Source organism: Labrus bergylta, chromosome 1, assembly GCF_963930695.1.
Source record: "Labrus bergylta chromosome 1, fLabBer1.1, whole genome shotgun sequence".
In the NCBI taxonomy this organism is placed as follows: Eukaryota; Metazoa; Chordata; class Actinopteri; order Labriformes; family Labridae; genus Labrus; species Labrus bergylta.
In genome coordinates this window covers 14,215,894-14,242,238 of record NC_089195.1, presented here as the reverse complement: position 1 = coordinate 14,242,238, position 26,345 = coordinate 14,215,894, and the positions used below count along the sequence as shown (strand labels likewise).

At 42.7% G+C, this 26,345-nt stretch overlaps 3 protein-coding genes and 1 non-coding gene across 4 annotated transcripts in view; 1 reads left to right on the top strand and 3 right to left on the bottom strand.

The window, feature by feature from the left end:
* LOC109989059 (nucleosome-remodeling factor subunit BPTF) overlaps positions 1 to 3,888 on the bottom strand; it is a gene marked incomplete in the record, with an annotated part of 51,080 nt that extends 47,192 nt beyond the window's left edge. Inside the window, 2 exon segments of the mRNA XM_065954574.1 lie at positions 1 to 764; positions 3,073 to 3,888. Of these exon segments, the coding sequence (XP_065810646.1) occupies positions 1 to 764; positions 3,073 to 3,646 (1,338 nt within the window).
* A 1,508-nt stretch (positions 3,889 to 5,396) lies between these two features.
* Positions 5,397 to 5,478, top strand: trnas-aga (transfer RNA serine (anticodon AGA)). The gene has a single exon. It is a non-coding gene; the product is annotated as a tRNA-Ser (tRNA).
* Positions 5,479 to 6,225: 747 nt separating this feature from the next.
* On the bottom strand, positions 6,226 to 19,195 carry nol11 (nucleolar protein 11). The gene is made up of 18 exons (XM_020640656.3): positions 19,018 to 19,195; positions 17,904 to 18,017; positions 17,658 to 17,714; positions 16,703 to 16,851; positions 16,247 to 16,304; positions 15,887 to 16,028; positions 15,436 to 15,642; positions 14,711 to 14,787; positions 14,235 to 14,358; positions 13,983 to 14,074; positions 13,317 to 13,382; positions 13,038 to 13,222; positions 12,667 to 12,792; positions 11,416 to 11,667; positions 11,207 to 11,285; positions 10,314 to 10,406; positions 9,993 to 10,100; positions 6,226 to 6,664 (listed from the first exon to the last, which is right to left on the bottom strand). The coding sequence occupies exons 1-18, from the start codon at positions 19,162 to 19,164 to the stop codon at positions 6,548 to 6,550; spliced, it is 2,193 nt and encodes a 730-aa protein (XP_020496312.2). The 5' UTR covers positions 19,165 to 19,195; the 3' UTR covers positions 6,226 to 6,547.
* A 334-nt stretch (positions 19,196 to 19,529) lies between these two features.
* LOC109989064 (beta-2-glycoprotein 1) lies at positions 19,530 to 25,770 on the bottom strand. The gene is made up of 8 exons (XM_020640675.3): positions 25,553 to 25,770; positions 23,915 to 24,091; positions 22,643 to 22,739; positions 21,679 to 21,755; positions 21,412 to 21,600; positions 20,741 to 20,920; positions 20,291 to 20,488; positions 19,530 to 19,823 (listed from the first exon to the last, which is right to left on the bottom strand). Exons 1-8 carry the CDS (start codon positions 25,626 to 25,628, stop codon positions 19,759 to 19,761), a joined length of 1,059 nt encoding a protein of 352 aa, XP_020496331.1. The 5' UTR covers positions 25,629 to 25,770; the 3' UTR covers positions 19,530 to 19,758.
* Positions 25,771 to 26,345: the final 575 nt, after the last annotated feature.

Here is a 26,345-nt window from a genome sequence, read left to right as displayed (position 1 = left end):
CAGTTGTCGTATGAAAGGTTTGCTCCTCTGCACTTCTGGGATGCAGTCGGCCACACCGGGGACTTTGTGCGCCACACACACCTCACACTGCCACTCGTCCTCGGGTACTTCCTGCAAAGGCGGCTTCACACACTCCAGATGGTACACGGCCGAACATGTCTCACAGCACAGCAGGTCGCCAAGGCGATGGCATACCCTGCAGTGGTCGTCGTAGGCAACCACACCTTCCGACATTAGCTCCTCTCTGGCAATGTTTGTCGCCAAGAACTGGTCCACCAAAAATTGGAGAACTTTGATTTTGCTCTCCAACGGTTCATACGGGTAATCCTCGCCCTCTTGGCAAGGCAAAATGTGCCGATACTCCGGGTCACTCTCACAGTACGCTCGCACAACCTCCGGCCAGGTCATACCGTCCACAAAGTAAAGAGTGGAGTTGACAGAGTCCTTCACGTCGGTGGGACCGAATGTGGTGTTGGAAGTGTCCTCCTCTCTGAGAATAGCTTTGAGGAGGGAGATGTGGGTCTCTGCCAGCAGCGTGCACTGCTCCTGGCTGGACAACGCCGCACAGAAATCCTCAAAGCGGAATGGGGAGAGACGCAGAACCGTGCCAAAGTTGCGCAGGACTTCGTACACGGCAGAGACATTAAGGAGCTGCGAGTTGAGAACCAGGAGGTCCTCAGAGGATTTGGGAAGGTCCAGGGGAGGAATGTTTTTGGCCTCAAGGATGGGAGATTGCGGACGTAAGGCCCGGCTTCTTCTCCGGCCTGCAAGGAGAGAAAATGAAAAAGAGCCATGAGTGAGCAGTGCATACAAAGAAAATGAATGTGTTTGCAGAGCTGCAGAATCAGTGTTGCTTCAGTCATATTTTTACCCGAAAGCTGTTCAGGCAGAAAGCAGCAGGGGGTACATTCAGGTTCATATGTCGGCAGAGTTAGGGTTAGGTGTTTCTAAAGTCTTTTTGGTGTCTCACAAAGATGCAAACGTTTTGTTTATTTATCTTACAAACACAGAGAGCAGAGGATGTGTAACTGTTTACATTGCACACAAACATTGACAACGTTTTGGTACAGACTCCTTGCCGATTCTTTTATGAATGCTTGCATTTCTGGTCATTAAAAAAAACAGAAGTGACCCTTCTATTTGTTGCTGTGGTATCAAAGTTTAAAATTCTCATATCATGACAACTCTACTACAATCTTGGATTTGCAGTAACACTGCAGCTATAATCATCCTATGAGACTAATCCCAGGGGGCCAACATATCTTTCCCTGCCCTACAGCTTCACACCCCAAAGGTTTTCCACCCAAAATATACAGTAACCGTATCCTTACATAATTTACATACCACAACGCATGCACACTCTTATCAATTTCAAATACAAAATTTCACTGGTGACACATCAGTAGCAGGTAATATTCTATAATGGGGTTGTTTTTAAAAGTAGTGTGACATTTAAGAAGTCACATTTTGAAAAAGAGGAATGGCTAAATCTGATTTAAAAGCCAGTTTTTTTTATCTTGTTTATAACAGTCCATATTATCTTTTGTTTACAATATGATGTAAAATATCCCGCACACCTGATGGGTCTGATTGAGTTCGGATGGTTTTGGACTTGACCCCGTGACCTATCCCTATTTCTAAAGAGTTCAAGACGCATCTCTATAGTCAGCAAGTACAGCAACTATTCACTTATGATACTGTTATTATAGTAAACAGGAAATTGGTGAAGGTGTGGTATAACTGTGTGGCTTTGACAGCCACAGATCAGGGTTTGACCTCGACAGGTTGAGCATCAAAAACATAATGTGAGTCAACAAGGCGTGTGTGCACTTTGTTTGGACACAGCACGTGTGCGTGTGTATACATGGCGGCAGGAAGCACTGTAATGTCAGAAGATTGACCCTTCACACTCTGCTGCACAAAGCTCCCATGTTCAAGTGTCTTTAGAGAAATCTGCGGCCTGGTCACTGCATGTAGAGAGGTATGCGAGTAATCCTTAAACCACTTACATTTGTAACAAAGATTTATAGGGGAATATAATCTGCAGCCTAATGTTTCTCCTGAGAGAACTTCATCCAGCACGTAAAAGCAAAGGTGAGACTGAAGAGAAAAATCATGACCCTATTTTTAATGGCAGAAAGTAAGAATATGTAAAATAATAACTTAACTAATTCAATTTAGTGTATTCCAGGCGTGTTTGTTTTCCTATGCACAGAGAAGCTCACACTTATTTGACTTTGGCAGGTTACGCAACTTCCATCATTAACATACATGACCTTCCATGAGCGGGAACGTGACGGCTCCAATTTGCTCACCTGATAACGCAGGAGTGGTTACTATGGTAACGGTGCACCATGCAATATTGAAATGAGTTCAAGCTTGTTTGCAACAAGTGGAGGGGGGGGGGGTCGGGGGGAAGCGCCTTTCTTCAAAACAAAAAAACGGCCTGTCAAAGTCAATCAGCAGCATTGTGCCACTTTAATGCGTCTCCTGCATTACAGCTGGGTAAGTTTTAATACATTACATTATCACGGTTAAAAGTTGCATTTATTCCGCGGGGAAAACTTTCATGCAGCTTTAAAATACACGTAAAATAATGAACCGGGTAAAACAAGGCCTGAAATGTAACAAAGTGTGTGTTTTGATCGCGCTTATCTCAGTTAAACATGAATTTCAGACGTAGATATTTTTGAATGAATGAAATCAGTGTCAGGTGAAAGACAGTCCATACAGGATGTTCCGTCTGTAGGAAGACTAGTTACAATAAGAGCGAACCAAAAAAAAAAAACACCGACAAAAAAAAAAGCACCAATTAATTCTTAATTTGTAAATTGACAACAAAAAATGTGCTGATCTGACAAAAGTCAAACACATGAGAGTGGGTTGAAGCGTGGAGCAGATCTGCAAGCCAGCGTTGAGCAGAGCGCACAGTAAACAAAGGCCCGTTTCTGAGTGCAAGCTCCATTTTGAACAATGCGGCTTGGTTTCTCTACTGAGCTAAAAATACAATGCACACTTTAAGTTATGCACACCTGCTTTGATAAAGTGCGTGCACTTGCAAAACCAACGTACCTGGGGTGCTACCGAGCGTGCTGTGGCTCTTAAAGCTGCTCTCCGTACAGTAGCTGGCATCCTCATCATCTGGTAGTTCCTCCAGATAGTCAGAGTCGTTTCCCAAGGCCTCCTCTTCTTCAAGATCCGACGAAGGGTTGTCGTTCAGGAGTTCATCGTCGTCCGACCTGTAGCTTAAATTATCGTCCTCCTCGTCGCTGTTGTCGTCGTAGACCACCTTAGTTTGAGGCCGCCTCACTCCGCCTCTACTGCCGCGGCCGCCTCTCGACCCCCTGCCTCTCCCTCTGCCTCCTCTGCCCCGCGACACCGCGGCCGCCGCCGAGCTAGAGGCTCCAACTTTCCTGCGGCCCCGGGACGAATGAAAGTTCTCTCGGCCGGATATTTCAGTATCTACCTCCGTAGAGCCAGTGCCGATAACGCCAACGCTTGCTCCCCTTCCCCGACCCCGTCCTCTGCCTCTTCCCCGTCCACGCATCCCTCTGCTCCTGCCGCCCCGAGAGCCGCGGACTGGCCCGGGTGAACCTTCCCGCATCATGGCAGCTTGTTTGGGCGGCCTTCCTCTTCTCCCCCTCATTGTAGGAGAGTGTATCTGCTGTTCCGCTTCAATCTCGGTGCTTGAGTATGCCACGCACACCGGAGAAAAGCGGGGAAGAAAAAAGCCAACAGTTCCGGTGCCGGTTCCCGATAACTCCCCACCAAGCCCCGGTCTCAATTTCAGGGTGGAAAGCTCAAACTGAATGGCCGGTGTCCCGCTCTGGGTCGCCTGCAGACGCCATTTTTCTTCTCAGCTCTCCCTCCGTTGAAAACACAGCAGGCCCCAGAGCTGCGTCAAGCTAACCACAAACACCAGTTGCTGCACCGGAAAAGAAGCGATCATTCCTTCAAAATAAAATAAAATAAATAATACGAAATTATATCAAGCAGGACTTATGTGAGTTACAAACTCGACAAAAAACACATTTAGTTTATTTCAATCATTATAATCATAAAGAAATAATGTTAAACGCTTTACTTTTGACAGGTGTATTTGTAACACATCCGGAAATGGGGATTACGTCCTCTAACTTCACACCAGCAGGCCTGAGTGGCTGCGGGGTCACGTGACTCACTATTCTTCAATAGACGCAATTGCCGAGCTAGTTCATAAAATTAGATATCCATGCAAACTCTTTCCCCCCCCCCTTGTAGTACTTCATTAGCGTCGGCTGCTGCTTGTGGACAGTTTAAACCGCAGCTGGGTCCAGTGCAATCCGTGCAAACATCACCGTTCATCGTCGGCCCTGTCGCCATCGTCGTCACAGCAAAAGCGAAGCAAGAAGATAATAATAAGCATACCTCCGACGTTGAGCTCTACTGAACATGCAGTTATAATAAGTCGTCGTAAAAAGTTAACAGCGCACAGTTTCGTGGTTGTAATTACAAGCATGCAAGAATGCATTTCGCATAATTTAAGAATTTATTTTCGTCACCAAAAGGAACCACACTTATGTGTTGAGTCTTATGGGCAAGTTGCATTAACCAAATCATCGCAATTTCATCTGTTGTTGTAATTTAGCCCGGTGTAATGTTAGGCCGAGCAATGCACCGTTTTCTAACACTTCCTGCGAGCTGCATGCAGTTCTTGGAAGGGATGCTTTTCTCGGCATAACACCTGTTTACATGTAACCAAATATTAATAACAGAGGTAAAATCTTGACCAGGTGGCCCGGGACAATACATTAACCTCTCAGGATTGTGCAAAATATGGCAGACATTATTTCTACACAGTCGAATTTTGCATCCATCATTAAAATTTCCTCTACAGATACTTCAGAGTCAACACTGTTTGCAGCTCATATTTACGCAGGCTAATAAAATGCGTCCTCTATCGAGTCTACATAACAATAATGACCCTTAACATTTATAAAGTATAAACTTCACATACTTTGTCATCACATAATCTGCCACCCAAAATCAGATTTATACCGTGTTTAACACTTCCGCGAGGTGCGTGCAATTTTTGGAAGGGATGCATTTCTCGGCATAACACCTGATCACATCAATAACAGAGGTGAAATCTTGACCTGGTGGCCCGAGACACCCCCACTCGCCTCCTATGCCACCTGTTGGCCTTGATATTACGACGTAGATTTGAAAATTAAATTCATTTTGAGTGTCATCGTGTTTTTATCCGCGTGAATGGGAAGTGTTTGAGCTACTTCAAAGCAGCTGACAAACCGAGACCAAGCTTTAGCTAGCAAATAAATCGTTAGCAATTAAGGCTCGTCAATAACGATAAATTCGCATAATCATTAAGAAGTTACTCCATCACATGTTTCATAACTGTTGTCGTGGCCGAGTGGTTAAGGCGATGGACTAGAAATCCATTGGGGTCTCCCCGCGCAGGTTCGAATCCTGCCGACAACGCAAGAAACATTTTTGTTGTTTCATCGCGACAACATCGTCATTATGCAGCTTACCTACCAAGTCCTAACACTTCAAACAGTTCCTAACATATTACCTACCAAGTCCAAACAATGTGTTACAGTACACCGTCATGATATACAAATTTCTTTCTTTTTAAGAACTTCTTTCCATTCTGTGTTGTTCTGTCCAGATGCTGAACAGTACCACTTTCCCCTTCAGCTGGGTATGACCAGTGCTTTTTTCTTTTCGACTGACCACATAATTTACACTCACACACTCCTCTTTGCAACGCCGCTTTTTTGGTAGCTCCCTTCTTGCTACACACTCCTGGTCTTCAAGTGCCGCCCTTCGCTGTCTCCATTTTTGGTGACGATTGAAGTGCGCTGGCAACTGATGTCGCTGTGGGAGTTGATGCTGGCATAGTGTACTGATGGTATGAGGGAAAAGGGTAATATTGCTGAGAGGGAAGTGGAGGTGGTTGTGAGGCCCAGCTGGGGTATGTTAGGCAGATTCTGTTTGGTTAAATGTTGGCGATTACATCCAAACTTTACATTTTCCCTAGTTATTTAACAGAACAGCACACGAGGATTTGAACCAAAGTACGGTAGTTGTTAAATTGCAATAGACAAACTGAAATGCATTGGGGACCTTGTAAAAAGTAAGAACACCTTTAGTACGACCAGTGTGATCTTTTATCATGACAGAAAAAGTGACGTAATCAAGCAGTAAAAATAAATCAGACATGGATTAAGGTTTTGATTTTGTAATATATTTGTATTCAACATAAAAAGCCATCCTGTGTCAAACAGTACAAAGTCACAGCAGACAGATTTACAAATATTCAGATGCGCAAGGACACAAAAAAAACTGTTCACTCTCGCAATTCATAATTAACTGGCATCATTTTAACTTTAGTTCATCATGCAAACCAAATAATGAATTATCTTGATATAGGGTAACACTCCTGGATCTGGCGGTCTAAGACTTTAAATCAAACCGAGTTGAGCGAGCACAAGACTGTGAAAAGTTGGAAGAAGACAAATTCTAAAAACACTAAGTTGTTGATATTTTAAAACAGCTCAATGACTTCAATTGAGTATTGTCCAACGTCCGTCTTCGTCCCCTTCATCTTATTGAGCTCCTGCAGGCTGCCCTCGATCTTCCCCAGCTCCGACACCAGTCTCACCTGAGGACACAAGAAGACATCTTTGTTCAAGTTCAGGGGTTTCAAACTCCACCACACACACTCCGAGTCCCTGGTCTTCCTTAAAACAGTGGTTCTCAACTGTTGGGACCCAGAGGGAGGTTGCGGAGCCATTTTCAGTGAATGCCTGGAAAAAAAACTTGTGTGAAAAGGTCTGTGAAGCGCTTTTAAAACATGTTTGTTTTGTTCAGTTCTGTCACATGTTTTGTACCCACTGAGGTCCAAACTGCACAATTTTCTTGTAAATAAATCTGAGTCGAAAAATATCATAAATTTGGGTCGGGATTTTTCACTGAGGAGTTGGTGGTGGGTCCTGAGGCTAGAGGAGTAGAGAACCACTGACTTAAAAGAAAAAACCTTAATTATACCAAACGGTCATGTTCGGTTTCTTCATTTGATCTACTAGAGTTTCAATTCTTTTTTCACCCGTTAAAAAATATGTTTCCTGGCTTTGTTTACAAAAAGTTAGGACGTTGTTTAAAATGTTAATATAAACAGAATCTGATGATTTGCAAAATGTTGAAACCCCATATATGATCAAATATTTACTTTGTGCTATTTTCAAACAGAGAAATTTCATTGTTTTTTTTTAACAAATGTTATGTCCTGTTTTGAATTTGAAGCTTACAACATGCTTCATAAAAGTTGGGACAGTGAGCATTTCACAACTTCTCCAGTCTTTTGTTGCCAAATTAAAACAGCTGATGTAATATCTCACAGTATCTCACTTTTCTCTCTATTTGCTCCCGCTAGGTTCAATACTTAGGAAGCATGGCATTGCATTCCACTGTTATGCAGACGACAGTCAGATTTATGTGCCACTTAAGATGACAATCAACAATGAATACTCTGTTTGACTGTTGTTTGAGTGTCTTGATGACATAAAGGCCTGGATGGCTCTGAACTTTTTTAATTTAAATGATAAAAAGACAGAAGTGATGGTTTTTGGTGTCACCACTGGGACCCCCCTGTAGATCTGGGTTCCTTGGCCCAGTATACCAAAAAATGCATCACAAACCTAGAGGTTGAAGTGGACCCTGATTTTAAGTTTGACAGTCAGATTAAGGCTGTCGTAAAATCAAGCTTTTTCCATTTGAGGCAGCTGGCCAAAATAAAGCCAATTCTTTCAAGGCAGCACTTTGAGACGGTAATCCACGCCTTGGTTACCACACGGCTGGATTACAGCAATTCATTGTATGTGGGGGTTAGTGGGTCCTCCATCGCCCGTCTCCAGATGGTACAGAATGCAGCTGCACATCTTTTAACTGGCACATGTAAATATGACCACATTTCCCCCATTTTAGCCTCACTCCACTGGTTGCCCATACAATTTAGGATCAATTTTAAAATTATTATTATTATCATTTTTTTTAAGATTTATTTTTGGGCTTTTTGTGCCTTTAATGGAGAGATAGGACAGTGGATAGAGTCGGAAACCAGGCGGTATGCGAGCCCGGGCCGCCCGCTTGAGACGACAGCCTCAATACATGGGGCGCGCGCCCTAAACATTGCGACACCAGCGCGCCCCTTTTAAAATTATTTTATTTGCTTTTAAATCTCTCAATGGTCTTGCCCCGCCCTACCTCTCTGAGCTTCTACATGCCCACCCGCTCTCTCAGGTCAGCTGATCAGCTGCTCCTGAGGATGTCTAAAACCAAGCGGAAGCTCAGAGGGGACCGTGCGTTTTGCAGCTCCAAAATTATGGAACGACACCTCGAATATCGAACCTCAGCACATTGAACAGGCCTCTTTTCTGACTGTTTTTAAATCTCGTCTTAAGACCCATTTTCCCTGGCCTTTGACACATAGTAAGACGTCGACTTATCTATTTATTTCTTTTTTGCGTGCCTATTTATTTTACTTATGTTTTATGTCTTTTAACTTGATTCTGTATTTCACATGTAGTTTTCTTTAACCTCGTGAGCTGTTACATATTTTATTTATTCTTCTGTACAGCACTTGGTCAACTGTGGTTGTTTTAAGTGCTTAACAAATAAAGTTGGATTGGATTGGATAGACAAGGTAACCTGGTAACAGGTTAGTATCATGGTTGGGTATCAAAAGAGCATCTCGCTGAGGCTGTTAATGAAACCGCACATTCTGCGTTAAACAGTAGTGTGTAGTATGACTGTCAGTAGTGGTTATTCTGCAGTATGCCAGGCCCCGCTACGCTGGTTTCCGGTCTTGGAATGAGGAAGTAAACAACAGCCCAGCTGGCGGTGAATGCGGCTTCAGTGCAGCATCCTCTTACAGTCTTTAAAATTTGCCGGTGGTTTCTTTGTGTGGTTTGGTCTGATTGTGTTTATTTCCCTGTAATAATGTCTGCTGCTGTCCGTCATTTCCATCTCTGACCTGGTGCTGTGAATTGTGGGAATCAGTACTCGAGGTAAACTGGTCTGATGCATACTGCAGATTCAGTACGACATCAGGGTACTTTTTCGCATACTGTTGATCATTTGTTCACATACTGCATATTTTGGTCAAATCAGTACGTACAGCTAGGATAGTAGGCGGTTACTAAAAAAGCACCTACTACAGGAGGCGAGCCCTACGAAATCCTGAGTCTTTCTAAAATAAAGATGGGGATGGGTTCACCACTTTGTGATAGACTGAGCAAGCAAATAGGACAACTATTTACCAATAATGTATTAATGGGAACTTATCAGGGCCCGGTTGTTCAAAAGGTTTTAGCCAGATGAAATTATCAGGGTTTGGTAATCCACTTTTCCTACCAAGGATCACTTAATCCAGACCACTTTTAAGGAAACCTAATCCAGGTGCAGACTTTGAAAGATTACCACATCTAGAGTACCAGTGCTTCAGAACAGAACTAGAATGTGTTACTGTTTGTTCAGTTTTTGTCTGCCATGTGCTGTACTCTCTGAGGTCCAAACTGCGCAAGTCTTTCATTAAATAAATTTGATTGGTTGAAAAATGTCAGAAATGTTTTCATTTTTCATGAAAGAGTCGGTGGTGGGTCCAGAGGCGGCCTTAAAATACATCACACTACATACTTTGTCCACAGGGGGGCGCCAGAATCCACACAAACTGAAACATCCACACAGCCAGATATTTTTTTAGCAGATATGTTTGAAATTGATGCTGTTATATGAAATCATTTATAAGGTAAAAAAAAACCTTCATTTCATCCTTCAAAACCTTCTACAACTAACTTGTAAAAATGTTTTCATCAATATAATAGTAGTAGTGTGATAGCAGGGTTGTGTGTTTCCTGTTATATTCCCAGAATATATATTTTTAATATATAGCTAGTAATGTATCTCACACAAAAGGGAAGCCTGCTTTTTACCTGAGACTTGACGAACCGGTGGAGGTTCAGCAGTAACCCTTTGGCCTCTGGAGTCATCACGAGCACGGTGAAATGTGCGTCCAACAGCAGGCACACCCAGTCCATGACCTACAATCGATGTTAAAGGGAAAGAAAACCACCATTATCAAAAGTGTTGCAGTCAGATAGAGGGTTTAAGATTATTGAATGAAGTTTTCTGAGAGTGTAGCTGGCCACAGACGAGATGATTTTCAATGCACATCATTCCACAGGTCTGTAAAAATGAGATGTGTTTGGTGCACTAACTGTGGCCTAATGATGCGTGCAGACCTGGATACAGACCTGAGACAGACTTGGTGATCTCAATCCATTCATCTGTGGGAACCCATCCTGGGAATATTTCAGGTAAAGGTACTGCAGGTACTGGAGGAAAAGCTGAACGAGGAGAGAGAAATTAAAATTGTCAAACACAGATTAACACACATGTTGTCAAATGTGTATAGAGCAGGATATTTTGGTGTAAATGATGTTTTTATTGAGATTTAAGTCAAACAGAGAAATTATATCGGGGTGGGATTCACAGGGTAACGAACAATACGATAAGTGGCCTAAAATCATGATAACATCACACTACAGCCATTCTGCAATAATTTATATATTTCAAAACAATCATTTAATGATTAAGCAAGATATCTAATGTACTGGAGTAAATACACTCCCACTGTGAGGTGAATGTGTGAACAACCAGATCAGGAGGATTTCAGGGACAGTCGTCCTGAAATTCTCAGAAGTGCGGATTTGAAAAGGCTAATGATGTGTCACTGGATCAGAGCATTGACTGTATATTAAGATGGAGCAGACCAGACAAGCATGAGTCAGCAGTATTGTATAGTTGATCTCAACAGAGTTTAGGAAGCATGCCTCTGAGGATGATTGCATAGTAGTAGTAATTTTTTATTTCGGTCAACATTTTTAGGAAATGCGTAGAAACAGTAGAATTAAATTGAAAAAAAATGTACGAGATGAAAATTTTGACCGAGAAGGTGTAGGCTGAAGCTTTAACTTGTAATACCTACCCTTATTACTTATTATTTTAGGCACTACTACATGGTGTTTGTTCTAGTATTTGTTAGCATCAAACTATCAAACTAAGATGCATCCCGGTCCATCTTTGAGACATTGTGCCCCCTTGAAAAAACCGCACCAGCCACCACTGCAGCGTAGATATGACTTACGACAACTTGCTGGGAGGAGAGATCTTTAAGGTGTGGGAGAAGGTAAGTGTCGCTGTATGCCGTCAGCAGGACTTCATTTCTGTGAATCTTCAGTTAAGATCTCATATTTTCAGATACAACCACCACACACAGTTAGTAATGATGCTGTTTACCTACAACATGAGATTACATAATTATGGCTACAAAGTGACTTTGCACATGAAGGATACAGTAGGACGGTCTTGTGTAATCCCACAGGACAGATCTGTTCTGGTGGAGTGGAGATCTTCTCCTTGTCCTCTGCTCTGGTGTTGATGACGGCGCCTCCTCCGCTTAGGGTGTCCGAACGCTCCTCGTCACAGGAGGTGGGGCTGAAGCCATTTTGTAACCCAACAGGGCCACGCTCTCCGGCCATCAGGGTTTCCATGAAGGAGACGCTGTCAGGCTCGAGGCTCACCTTCTCTGCATCGACGTCTGACATACTGCAAGACCAAGGTGGATTATTTAGTGCTCATCCTCAGGGCTGTAAACGTTAACGCATGAGAACTGCATTTATTATTTTTAACGCAAATTAATCATACGGCTTTCCTGCTTCATATGAAACTCAAAACAGAGCCTTGGTCCTCTTGATTTTCCTTAAAAAAACATGAAATGATAAACGCCCTGCTGCAGACTCGGCAGAGAAAGGGAGACCTTCACGTTACCGAGCAACCGAGCGACATAACAGACTGTAGTGATGATGTGATATAAAACTTTGATCATGAAGCCCGATGTTCCTCGACAGTTCTTGGATTATCGATGAAATAAAATAACTGATCTGCAAGCTTGAGTTTCTTTCAACAGGAAAAAAAAAAATCAAAGTCAAAATAGATCGACGTCATTAACAAGCTGCATTGTCAAAAAGTCACGGGTCACTCCTCCGGATCGAGTCATTCACAACATGTGATGACGTAGTTTTGCACTTCAACGGGAGGATCTGACTTCTAAATCATCTACTGAGAAGATAGGAAACATCTAAGCCAGCCGGACAGAGAGGCTCCTTCTACTGCACCAGGTACGGCGTTTATCATCTCGGTCAGATAAACACGCTCTTGTGTGCTTAAGTTGGGTGGCGTGGCAACATCTGGCTAAAACAGTCGCTGTCCAAGTGCAAACGTAGCTGTCTGAGAGTTTGCATCCCAATGTTGCATAGTAGGCGCCTCCGTATGCAGAGTGCAAGCACAACAAGCTGGATGCACTCGGGTCATTTCGGCTGGGCAGCAGAGGCAGCTCCAGGGGGCGTCTTTGCAACAGGCCGCTCCTAGCTTTCTTTGCATATCAATGTGGCACATTTGGAGTGTTTCAGAAGTGTGACTGGTCATGATTCATTTTTAAATTGATTGACAGCACTAACTTTGTGCCCTCCTAATGATAGCATCATGCATAACACATTCATAGAGTGGGTTCTAGTGTTGATTAAACAGGAAGTGGACTTTAAATACCTGATGAAAGTCTTAAGACAGGCACAGGTGACAGCTTCCGGGATGTCGGGGAAGAACTGCAGGCAGAGCTGACACAGAAAGTAGTCCTTCCTCTCCAGGGCCAGGAGCACGAGGTCAGGACACACACTGATAAAGATGAGGATGGTTAACACTTAACAGTTACCAAAAAAAAAAAAAAAAAACAATAGTCGAGTTCCTCTTCCAGTATATAGAGATACTGTTAGATTCAATAAATACATTTACTTTGCAACTAGGGCAATGATTACAATTGAATTCAAACGCAGGTTCTTGAATTTATAAAAGCATTAAATCCCTGAAACACATGCACAAAGAGGACGGATGATTAAATCGTCTATCCAGGCTGTACTGACCTGTGGCACAGGGAGCGAGTGTGCACTAGCTGTGCAAGGGTACTGGGTGTGTAGAAAGCGGCATCATCCAGGCTCCGGGACACAAGGGCCGATGCTAGCTGCCCGACGGAGGGCTGCAGATCCTGCATGTCTGACCTGGAAATGAGCCCATCCACCTCCTTCTGGATCTCTTCTGCTGGTGCAGTCTGCATGAGGACATTAGATCTTAGTTATAATCAACACATTTTAAAAAGACTTCCTGTACTCGTCAGCGAGCCATTCAAAGAGCCAAAGTTTTACCTTGATGAGCTCCAGAACTTGGTCAAATGTTGAACTAGGCGCTGACTGGGACTTGCGGGTTGTTCTCTGCATAGAAAGAAAGAAAAATCAAACTATAGGAGACCCAGTTGACAGAAGCAGCACTTAAATATTACTCCTCAGATGTCCCTCAATTCAGAAAAATACACAAGTTTAATAACTGTGCAGAAGCAGATAATTTATTCTTTTTAGAAATTGTGCCAGTCTAGGAGGTATTTGAATCCTGCACGGCCACCTTGTGTTGGCTTTTACCTACAGACGTGGAGTTGGTCTGCTTCCTGTTGGACAGGCAGGTGACAAACACCGGGGGTTAGCTTGTGCTAGCGTGCGGTAGCTTGCAGTGTGGCTACAAGCTGTAAATGTACATGCTACGTCCTGCAGTGAGCTTCAGGTGGTGATGAGCCCAGGAGGAGGGGCCCAGTTTGAATGTTGTGTTTACAAGCAATTCTACTGACTCCACCTTTAAGTAGAATATAGTAACATTTTTCCTCTTTCCATAGAACGGGAATTTTGTAAGAACAGTGGAACAAAATTAGAGCTATGACTTTGTATGATGTTGATCTGTGAAAGACTTGAAGCCAGTTTGTGTAAGAATTATGCCTCAGCAATTCTATTGATCTTTAAAACTCAACACATTGTAAGAATTACCGTTTTCCTCGTCTCCACCGCTCTGGAGGGCGGCGCTTTCTCCCCGTGCAGAAGGTTATTCCAAGACGGTACAGAAGCTGGAGCTTTGGACTCTGCAGCAGTCAGAAGAAGAAGACAAACAAACTGTATTGAGTGAACATGCAGCATCGTTATTAATCCATTATTATGTTAAATTGTTCATACATATGGCCCTAACACATTTGCACAAAGTCTCTTCACACTAGTAGCTACTGCAGGTTTGTTTCATCTCACCGTCACTCTTGGCCTGCCGTAGTTTTCCCAGCGCAGAGGCCAGGCATGATTTGGGACACTCGTACGGAATAACCGAGAGCGCTTTGCCGTGTGGAATGAACAACTTGTTGGAAAAACTCCACAGCTAGATTAGAAAAAGAGAGGAAACGAATGTAGTTAACAGTGATCATGTAGACAGCACAGCTAGTTTGTAAGTGTGTCTGTTTTAAGATTGTAAACCGCAGTGAAGTTGTGAGGAGGGACAGGGGGCCCGGTCACAGTGGAGAGCAGACACAATGATCTACCAAAGTCTTACAGTCCTCCATCAGCACCCAGCAGCTGGGAGGACAGGGAGCCTTGGCCCGTAGTCTGGATTTTGGGGTATGGGGGGGTCATAGTAGCACAAACGGGTGGTAGTCCTGTATGAGCTCGAGGACGCTGCTGCTAGCATGGCTATAAATCATCAGTCAGAAAAAGAAAAAGAGGAGATGGCCTACCTGTCCATAGATTTTACCCGCCATCTCTTTTCCTGCCTGAAGCGTCTGGAAATTTGTGTTCCAGATGCAGAGAAAGTCTGAAAAAGAAAGAACAAACACATTAGATGCTGGTGTCACATGAGTGAGCATCCTAATGGGTTTAAATTAAATCTTTCACTTGTGTTTACATATCACCAGTTTAATGTCGGATAGTTACGCCCTGTTACACCCATAGAGGCTGAATGGATCTGCAAACTTGTTCCACTGCTGATCAGCATCAGAAGCGTAATTGGGGGGAATACACTGGCCATTTATAACATCAGCGCCAGCGAGGGGAAACAGCGCTGTGTGTGTGTGCATGCCCGAGTTTGTGTATGTGAAGCTCACACTGAGTGTTTACACACTGTGCCTCTCTTGGTCCTCTGGCACTTCTGCATCTCAGTTTCACAATGAGTATTCCCACTCAGTGACAGCGACGCAGATGCTAAGTACAAAGGTGTAATGGCGGCGGGGTATCGTTAAAACACTGTTGCAGAATCGCAAAGTGTATGGGGCTAATAATTTTTTGAAATTCTAGAGTTCAGAATTTTCTGACCTGAAAAGGTGGCCCATGTGACTCACTGTACATTAAGATTTGATCTATCATGGGTTTGAGGCTGATCACATCAGAAAACCTGGACACACTCACGTCTGAGTAGAGAACTTTAGTGTCGTCTTTAGAGGCTCTGTTATAAAATTGTATTTACCTTTTCCAGCTCCGGCTGAGGGGTGTGGAACCCCTACGACGGCTACATGGGCTTCATCCAGGACCAGGGCCGACGCTGCCTCCAGCAGACCCTCACCGACAGGAAGTACGAGCAGCAGGCTGCGGGGCAGCGGGAGAGCCTGGGCCCCCTCTTCAGCACCCAGACCCCTCACAGAGACCACACTCTGGTACACATGACCGTTAGGGTCTGGAGTGGATGACAGAACAAAAGTTAAAAATGAAAACTGAGGAAACAGAATAGAAAAGGCCCCCTTGTGGTCGTTTACAGGCATGGTATGTCTATAGTAAAACAGACTTCAACAGGATCATCCACTTCTCTCTACTACAAAACTGAAATGTGCCTCATTTTTTTTTATTTCTAATTCCTCAAAACCATCCTGTGCAGTCAATTACTGACACTCAAAATATGTTTGCAGGAAGCTCGGGCTTACAGAGATAAAGCAGGCGGATGTGTTTGTCGGTGTAGGATGCAGAGAAGCTGAGCGGGGACAGGCCAGGCTCCTCTCTCTCCAATCGGTACCTCTGCAGGGTGTTTGGTTTCAGCCTCTGCAGGTAGAGGAAATTCTCTCCTTTCTGTGGAAAGACAATGAGAGGTTTTTTTTTAAGACAATGAGGTCTTATAAAATATCATAAAAAAGAGTTGGTGCACATTTCTATGGAGAGAAAAATGATCCAAAAAACAGTCCTTAGGCTGACGGGCATTTTCCATCCAAATACAGAGAATATTAAAACTTGTAATAATCTGACCAAAGGGAGAGTTTGGTATCTTTTGCCATAAATCTTTTTGTTACCTGTTCAGTTGTGAAGATGACAAACTGCTGTGACTCCACCACTACGAGAGTACTCCACCTGAGGAGAAAACAAAAATCAATACCCGACAAAAAAAAAAAAAACACTTTGATTGACTAAAACTCATCAGAGAAAATATATAATCTCTATTTACAGATTCTACATTGAAAAGCAGAATCTAGATTGGCAGCATGAAAAGTGTTCTGGTTTCTGTTTGTAGTACATTTGAAGTGCGAGCCGAATCGACCAATTACAAGTCAGCAGGCTTTGGTTTGTCCTCTGAAAACATCTCACCTCTGTTACGACCTCAGAGAGGGGGAATCGAATATTCAGATTAAGGATGAAACATCACAGGGGCGTATACAGCACGCCTTGAAACAGCAGTCTGAACAGGGCTTCTCTTCTCTGGACTTTGCATTTGGAGCACCGGAAAGCACAAAGGAAGGGGCAAAACTTACCGAATTGCCTCTTCTTGAGAAAGGACTTCCTCGATGGGCTGCTGGGGAGCAGAAAGGAGAGAGTCCAGGAGTCTCACAGCTCCTCTTTGGAACAAAACCACAGGCTCCTCTCCAGGTACACTGTGGACCCTCCGGATATCCGATGACACCTGAAGAGAACATGTGAGGAAAGAGCAGAAGGAGGAATGAGGAAAAGGAGGCAGGAAGGGGAACACCAAGGAGGCACTTTTTCTGTGGATGTCAGTGTGGAGAGTTCTCGTAACTACTGCAGTCACAAGGATGATGTTGATCTTCTCATGAATATTAGGATACTAGATTATGGAAATGAAAATAACAAAGAGCTCACAGCCATTAAATGGGTTCGAGGTCATTTATACCCCTTTTCCACCGAAGTGAACTAGGGGCCGGTGCAGAGCTGGTTAACTGGCCAACCGTCTAAGGCTTTTCCACAGGCAAGGGTCGCAATAGAGCCTTGTCATTATGTAAACCCTTACATCACTGAATACATCTTTGATTTCGTGACAGAACTCAGAGCACAAGAACAACAACGGACGTCTACAGCGTCTCGTTTTAGGTAACGCTCCTGGCTTTGCAAACCCACATCAAACATGACAGCTCCAGAGGATTCATTCTGCTCATCAGGATTTCAGAGGTCTGGACCGACATTAACATTAACAATAACAATAACAATAACTGGGACAAAGCAGTGAAGACGTACTTGACATACAGTATATCTGATACAAACTGCTTCATACTCTGAAAGAAACACTTTAAAGACTGACTGAAATGTATGTGATTATACCCAAGAGAATAATTCTGTCTGATCCGTCTGTATGACAACAGGCTTGTTCCCTTGCCTTGAAGTGTCACACAGACAATGAATAAACATTTCTACAGTGAGACACGATCAGACGAGACATCCTCTGAACCACTTGACGGCCATGTTGACACTTACGGTTGCTTTGAAGGTCTTTTCTAGGAGTATGTCTTCTTCCTTCCAAATTCTGATCACCTTCAAAACAAAAAAAACGCCGACAGGTTTAATGTTGGAACAGAGTCATGCACAGGTTTCTGAAAGGTCAGATCTAAGGAGACATAAACAACGACAAAGCAGATCATTGATGCGTTTTTGCCCACATTTATTCTATATACTCTGTCTCTTAAAGAATCGATGGCATTACAACGATGACAGGAAGCTCACCTTATTGTCTGAGACCGCCACATACTCCTTTGTCTGTGAGTTGTAGACTGCCGGACACGTCAGAGTCTGTCCCTGTTTCACTGTCCAGCTGCTCAGCGGCTTTTGGTCTGAAACCTGCAACAACAGGAAGACACATTAAGTAACATTAATGGAGAGGGACGTCATGATACATCGTGATGCATTTAAAAATACTGCAAAAGGTCTTTTTGTCAGACATAAGGCATAGTCTCATAAGTAACTTTACAACATTTAAAAAGTAAGGAAATACTTTACTATTTACTTTTTGGTCAGATAATTGAAATGAAGAATCATATTTCTTCTTTCATGAATCGACTTCAGTTATATTTCTTTATAAAAAATCGTCAATCCATTTTCTTTCGCAGCACATAAGCAGGAAGTCAACACAGACTACCCTCTCCAAAGAAATGTCTCCCCCCTCCTATTAACTACCTCCTGGTCTCCTACCCTGAAAAACCTCTGGGAGGCATCCTAATCAGATGCCTGAACCACCTCTACTGACTCCTTTCAATGCGGAGGAGTAGCAGCTCTACCCCCCCCCCCCCTTGATACATCGTGATGAAACATATCGTGAACTAGGGCTGCAAAATTAATCACAATGTCACCATCACCAGGAACTTTGAAACACACACATTGTGCAAGTCTGAATGTGATGGAGTGTATCGTTACTTCCCCACTGATGAACTTCAGTCCCTGTTATCTACACTTATTTCAAACCATTCACCTTTTGTCAAAGACAGAGGGTCATACATGTTCAGAACAGCTTAGGTTTGTAGAATAGGCTCTAACAGGCTTATGTATTTAGCTTTAAAGAGATGAATATAATTGGTATTAACATGTATTAACTAGTAAGAAATGTGTGTTGTTGTGGATACAGCGGCTTTTTTGGCAGACTGGCGTCATTTACACTTCAACCTAAGCGACACTTAAGTGGGATTTTCACTAATAAAATATAAACATATTCATGTATCCCAGCCTGCTGTAACTGTGAGTCTGTTCTGCTGGTTTCTGTCACTAATGCGACGATAACCGGAGGATGCCAACACGAGTCTCGCAGGTCAGCTGGCCCACCTTTAAACACACGGTTAAACGTTACCTTATACAACGTGACGGATCGGGTTGAGTCGGTGACCAAGACATGGTCGCAGTCTCTCTCCTCCTCGACCTCCTGAATGCCTGAATTTGACTGATTTTGAGCTGGAACGAGTCCGCACAACGTGTATCCCTCATACAGCGCGGCCATGCTGGACGAGAAGAAAGCTGGTCTCGTCGGATCTCGCGAGACAACGCGCGAGTTGGGAAACTGATACAGAAAACAACAGAGTCCGCGCTTGCTGCCACAAGCCTTATCCTCTATAACAGCGTTGTTCAGAGTGGGGATCCAGACCCCTGGGGGGTCGCCAGAGAAAGCTGGTGGGGTCGCAGAAACTTGGACAATCTTGCAGTTTTGGATGCAATTTTATGCAAAAGAATAACACACTCCACTTTAGTCAGAATCGAGAAGCTGCTATGAGGGACAGTGATCAGAAAATTGTTGCACACACTGAACACTATAGCTACCTCTTCGTTATATGGAAACATTACTTAAAAGAATACACCACCAGGAAACATGACTGGGCTGCATCTTGCAGTATTTTAATGATCTTAAGAGATGGGATCTTTTCATTTTGCAGTATCTTAGTGATCATCAGAGACGGGATCTTTTAATTTTGTAGTATTTTGATGATCATCAGAGACGGGATCTTTTCATTTTGTAGTATTTTGATGATCATCAGAGACGGGATCTTTTCATTTTGTAGTATTTTGATGATCATCAGAGACGGGATCTTCTGCAGTTTCAGCACTGCTGGACTTCTGATGGAAGTGAACTTGAGTGTAAGTTGTAATCGATACTGCTGGGCTCTGGAATCAAAGAAATACATATGCACAAAACGGGTTAGAACTTTTATACTAAATATGATATAAATCTAGAGTGAGATTTCATCATTTCATGATGCATTAATCACAGAGTAGCCCGAAAGCGTCAAGAAGTCACTCCCATGTCCAGAGACCTCAGATCAACAAAGGAAATGATGACCAAAGTGTACTTAATACATTTACTTGTATTTTAATAGACAAATCTTTAAGCTTATGTTTAACAATGCCCCGCATGATTCCCCACTGATGTGTGATGTAATGAATCAGTTAGAGTGTCAGCAATAAACAATCTGGAAAACTCTGGAAAAGTATTGGATAGTAAGTCACCGAGCTAAGTGGCTCTACATCATGTTAAAGTTACCATTATCCAGTGGTTTCCAACATGTTTCTTTGGGGTCCCTCTACTTATATCTACAAAAAGCTGATGCAATGTGGTTTTAGGTTCATTTTACCTTCAAAGCAGTCTGGGATTTTAAGTTTTCCATCGATACACTGAGTGGACACTGCGTAACCGCACTTCCTGGTCTTGTCCATGCAGAAGACCGAGATAATTTCTCTGTGCATGACTCTCTTGGGATTCAGGTCTTTGATCCACATTTTCTGTCCTCTGTAAAGTATCCTTGTTCTCTGTATGCCCAAACTGCAGGGCACTGGAAGTCACAAGAAGAAGAAGAAACAGACGGGAAATGTGAGATATTCAGTTTTTATGTCCCTACACTGAAAGCTCAGAGTGGTAAGCAGCATGTCGTCAGTAAATCCAAACTGGGAAACACACGAGACATCTTGCTCTCTTCTAAATGCAAAAAAAAAAAACAGCTTTGTATTTCATATCTGAGACCTTCACGCCCCGGGGGAACCATCGAAAATAAATGTATAAACTGACTGTCATTTAGTTGTTCTACCTTTGCATGATGGCTTTTCAGACCAATTGCCATTCTGCTGACAAACAATCTCATGACTTCCCTCAAGAACGTAGTCACTGTGGCAACCAAATTTGACCTTTTCCATGTAGTCATAGTCCCTCTCCTCGTTGACTGACATGTATCCTCTGTCTATGTTCTCTGGTTGCGGGCAGGTCACCACTGGAAATAGAAAAATGTAAAACATTTAACTGGACTTCATGTTAGCAGTCGATATTAATTGAAAATTCTGACATACATGCTTTCACGGGATCTTGCAAAAGTCTTTACCAAATATTGTAAGAGTTTCTTGGGACCTTCTAAAAGCTTTCCGGGATCACACAAAGTTTCTCAGGTTCTTTGAAATTTTTCAGGATCTTGCAAAATCTTACACATTTTCTTAAGGATATCACAAAAGTTTTTCAGAATAATCCAAAAGTTTTTTGTGAACTTGTGAAGTTTTTCCGGGACTTTGTAAGAGTTTTTTCAGATCTTGCAAAAATGATTTGGAAACTTTTTTAAGTGAATCAAGGATCCTGCAAAAGTTTCTCCAAGGATAGCCAGAACTTAATGTTTTTCCCTCCAGGCCTCTGTATCTTTGTGATCAGTAGGCTAAAGGCGTCAACAGTGTTTCTTGCCATCATAACAGATTCCTAATTGTCAGATGTTCATACCTCTGCATTCAGGTGTCTTGGTCCAGTTGCCACTCGCGGTGCACTCGGCTCTTGCCTTACCAAAAACTACGAATGGAGGTCGACACCTGTACGTCCCTGTCAGACCGTATTCAGTGGAGTTCCCTTGGATCCTCTTATCATAAATGATCATCCCGTTCAGTGGGATCGGAGGCAGACCGCAGGTAACAGCTGTGAGAGAATAAACAGAAAAATCAACTTTATGAATGCTCTATTTGTTTATATATTATTATATATGTTAATACATACATGTGCATTGTGGTACTGGTGTGCTCCATGTCCCATTGGCGAGGCACTCAGCAGAGCTAGCTCCAGTTAAAGTGTACCTGTGCAGAGCAGCCTTAGAAAATCAGTCAATACCCTGCATATACTTTTATAAAAGGCATGGACAGAATCTCAAAAGTGTCTAGAGTGCACAATCGAGTGCATCGAGTGCATTTATCCTGGAGGTTTGGTTTCTTTGCAGGTCTGACACACAGTGAGTTTTAGTTATTTTGTGTCATGGTTTGTTGAGGTCTTGTTCAGGCTTCCCAGGCTGGGTCCTTCATAAGTTGGGTCCTATAAGGATGCCGTATACATAGCGAGGCATACAGAAAGACACGGCCACACTGGTCCCTATATGGGCTATGCGCCTCGTTCTTTTTTTTGTCTTTACTTTTTCTACACACTACCTCACTCACTACCGTTTCACTCATGCATACACACAAGTACCACTGACTTAGCCACTTTCAGGCTCCTTCCTGTTTGGTAAATTAAAGGATTTGAGATTATTTTAAAGTGCATTGTTGGGTGGGGGGAGACCCAAGTGGTACACTGGTAGCCTGGCGTTTGGGGTGCGCAGGTGCTTGGGGCCTCCATGCCGGTTCAGGTCAGATCCTGTGGCTCCTTCCTCATGTCACTCCCCACTCTCTTTCTTCTCGGTTTCTGACTCTATCCACTGTCTTATCTCTCAAATAAAGGCATAAAAACCCAACAGTAAATCTAATAAAAGGTCATCAAAACATAATCATTTTACGTATTTGGAAATGTTTTTAAAGAAGCCGGCACTGAGAATGTGCTGATTGTTCACAGTTAACTAAACCAGCCCTAATTTTATTTCTTCTATTGATGGAATCATTTCCCTGATGATAATTTTTCCATGATTTTGGGGATGTCTAAAAGAGCAACAGACACTGAAAACACATTGAAATTCAACAAGAAGTGGTCGCTTTACCCTTCATTACAAGTATAGTTGATAGTGCTCTGGTACACAGTATCCTCGTAGTACATTTCTCCATCAGACAACTCATCAGGGTACGGACATCGTTTTGCTGGAAGGAGAGAAAAACAGTTTCAACCAGTTATTCCTAAAGAACAACACAAACAAAGGATGACTTATTTTCACTCCCAGCTGTAGGACTTAATCATATATATGATACAATCATGTAATCAGTGTTGGAAAATTCAAGATAAATACTTCTCCCTAAATCCTTTTAAGCCTTGTGTTTTTCTATAGAACATCAAAACTATGTCTTTAGTTGTAGCAAAATTGGAATATATTTCAGAAGCTGTTTTTACACTGACACAAATCTCTTGAGGTATTTGAGATGAGCTGCATATATAAAGGCAAACAGCCAAATTTCTCACTGAGGTTTCATCTGGAGTCAGGCGCCCCTAGTATTTTTTCCAAAGAAAGTCTGAGTGAGCGGATGTGAGAATGCAGCAGGATTTAATCAGGAGAATTTAGCTTGAGTGAGATGGAGAGGGGGTGCTGATGTTTATTTCCTGCAATTGGTGAACGACCACAGAGTGTCTGCACACACCCACTACGCTCTCCATGCATGTAATTAAACTACTGCATTTTGTTTTCTGTTCTCCATGATGTTCTTCTCTGCTCTTCTGATGAGACTGTGATTACGGTGAACTACATATTGCTTTGATATAACGGCAAATAATCCCATTACAGGACCGTACAGCGGACTCTGTTGTTTTGTCCACCACTTCCCTATTCTAGTTTTTGCATACCTTTGTGTCTGAAAGGGATAATCTTCCGCTGTGAGGTGCATGTCAGTGTGAGCAACCAGATCAGGAGGATTTTAGGTGCAGTATTCCTGAAATTCTCTCAAAGTTTTCAGAGGTGCATATGTGAAAACAGCTTATGATATCAGTCATAGCCCCAACTCCTTTTCACACTTGTACAAAACTTCCTTAACGCTTTGAGGTGAGCTGCATGTGTGAACACAAAGTGTTTTAACCCCGACTTTATCTTGACTTCTTTCACCCAGCCCTCTAGTAACATTTCTACAAGGTGTTGAGGACATGAAGGGCATTTGTGAAAGGGCAACTCTGGAAAATTTCATTGCCAGGCTGTCCTGGAATTTTATAGAAATTTTCAGGAGTGCATGTGTGAAAAAGGCTAAAATGAATGCATTTCAAATTACAAACTTATACTGATGTTAGAATTCCATTTTTAATTGAAGAAGCTCAAGATGATCTGGAGACCTACGTATGCACTTGAATTTGGTTTTTGTCCAATCTCCACTGGTGCCACAGACAATCCTCCGAGGTCCTAAGATGGGGGTGAATCCCTGTTTACAGAAGAGCGCTAACTCCGAACCGGGGCTAAAATACCTCTGGAGCCCTTCCATGTCAATGTTGTCGGCCAGCTTGGGCCTGAAACAAACTGCAGAGAGAAACAGGTTTGATGATAAATGTATACAGACTCACAGATTTCTAACCAACACAAACCTGGATAATAGAAAAGCAACAATCCAACAACAGAGTATACATCCCTTCAGGTATTATTAAGAACAAATTGCAATGGAACATCAGGCCCCGTGTCCACCTAGCATCTTCTTTACAGAAAGGCGCTGGCTGTACGCTCTGGAGTGTTTGCATGAAGCATTTGTACGCTGAGAAGAAAAGCGCTGCACGTCCATCCTGTCTCTATGACAACAGTCTGTTGACAACGGCTGCAGTGTGACTGACACTGCTCTGTTTCTTTTTACTGCATGTTTTATAATTGAGAACGTTTTTTACCCGATCAGACACGGAGCAAAGAAGATGTGGGTACAAGACAGGATATGTTGGCGGCAAAATGACGGGGAATATCATACATTTGGAAAAGAGCGCCGGTGACATCAACAGCGCCTTTATGAAAAGTTGAAAGATTTTCAACTCGAGCGCACGGAGTGGTAGCACAAAAAGGCTGAGCGCTCGGAAGAAAAGACGCTGGGTGTTCTGCTTTTTCTCCAGACGGCCGTTTTCCGCTGTGAACGCTCTCTACTCATTAAAAAAAAAAAATGTTAAAAGACGATGGCCCTCAGTAAAAAATGCAAGTTGGACACGGGGCCTTAGGTAGTATCGTTATGGGGGTCGTTGTTGTCTCATGGTTAGCAGCCTTACCGGGTGCAGAAAGTCATACAGTCTTTCCTTGTCTATCTTTAAGTCAGGTTTTACAAGTTTGGAACCTTTCAAACCTATCTCAACTAGCATATCATAAGTGACCCTCGTCAATGTTGACATGTAGCGAGAGCCCATAGACCTCATGCTAACAGCTTAATACACATACACATACTCCACATGCTAACAGTTAGTAAACAACGAGCTGAATACTCTTGCAGATTCATATTAGCGCATAATCTGGTACTGCACCTTCAAGTCAACTTGGTTTCATTGGCCACAATCTGTTTGTCAACAAACACATGTTGTCAAGAAGGGAGGGGCCTAACAGCACTATGTGTGTTTTACGACAGTGCAGTTGCACCTAGAGCCCTTCGGTGGGCGACAAAGAGCACCAAACTAAACTCCTGTTGTAGCTTAAAAAAAATAACAATATAGAAAAAGCCAAGATTTTTCCTATTGGTCTGCTTTTGTAAATCATGTACAAGCATCTGTATTAATTTCAGTCTGTTCATCTTAAATCTCCTCACATCAGCTATTAAAAGACAGAGAAGTAAGATTTTGCCTTTTTGTCGTCCAAACTTAAAAAAGATCATAACACTCAGGAAAATGCCTTAAAATATTTCGGCTCTAGACATTACCCGATTGTGGAGCCACATACATGCTGAAGTAATAAACCCGCACAGGGGCAATTAACACCACATATCATTGTGAAATAATAGCGAGTGAAAATAGCACATACCATTTTCTTGTGCAGATGTTACTGTAATGAAAGTAAAATGAAGGCAAAGAAGAATCAAACACAGCATGCTCTCCATCCTGATGGAAAATGTGAAAACGTTCCCGGGTTAATCCCTGTTTGTCTGTGGCTCAGATATCAAATCTCTGGGACTCTCTTTCACTGCTGTTTGAGTTTCTCACTAAGTCAACAGATAAGAGCAGCATGAAGTAACCGCACACTGCTGAGCCCTGTTTTGTTTGTTGCCATTTGCAATAACAGTGTGAGCTTTCTGACATTTACTGGAAGTGACGAGCTCCAGCGGCGGACTTTCCCTTGTTAGTGCAGCGTTGAGAAACAACAGATTGCAATCTTTTTTTTTTTGTAACTTAAATTATTTCAAAGAGCTCATCATAATTACAAAACAGTTGATAATAATTAAGCAATACTAGAGCGGACATGCTGAGTTTTCATATTGATGAGGTGTAGAAATCTATATTCCCCCCATTGTATTTGTTCAAGACATTCCTGCTGTATTATGTAACACCAAAAAGAAAAAGAAAAACCCTTTTCAGTTACTGCTGTAATTTATCTGCGCACCAAGCTGAGCTTATTTACGTTCATATTGATTTGATGGCGTAATATTAGTGTCTTAGATTGTAAATTAAAATAGTGTTTCGGTGTTGCAGAGACACAGCACAGTGGGAGCTTCACATACTCACCCAGTCAGACATGCACGCACACACAGCACTGCACTCCCCTGAAACCATCTCAAATGTTTTTTGCTTTGTTTTTGTCAATCTAGTGCTTTCTGTTT

Coding starts and splice junctions, on each gene's coding strand:
- nol11 (XM_020640656.3), bottom strand. CDS start 19,164: ATGGCCGCGCTGTATGAGGGATACACGTTGTGCGGACTCGTTCCAGCT. Junction 15,643..15,886: donor CATCCGCCTGCTTTATCTCT/GTAAGCCCGAGC, acceptor CATCCACTCCAG/ACCCTAACGGTCATGTGTAC. Junction 10,407..11,206: donor TCTCCTCCCAGCAAGTTGTC/GTAAGTCATATC, acceptor CTCCTCGTTCAG/CTTTTCCTCCAGTACCTGCA.
- LOC109989064 (XM_020640675.3), bottom strand. CDS start 25,628: ATGGAGAGCATGCTGTGTTTGATTCTTCTTTGCCTTCATTTTACTTTC. Junction 21,756..22,642: donor AACTATACTTGTAATGAAGG/GTAAAGCGACCA, acceptor TGCTCTGCACAG/GTACACTTTAACTGGAGCTA. Junction 20,921..21,411: donor CAAGACACCTGAATGCAGAG/GTATGAACATCT, acceptor TTCTATTTCCAG/TGGTGACCTGCCCGCAACCA.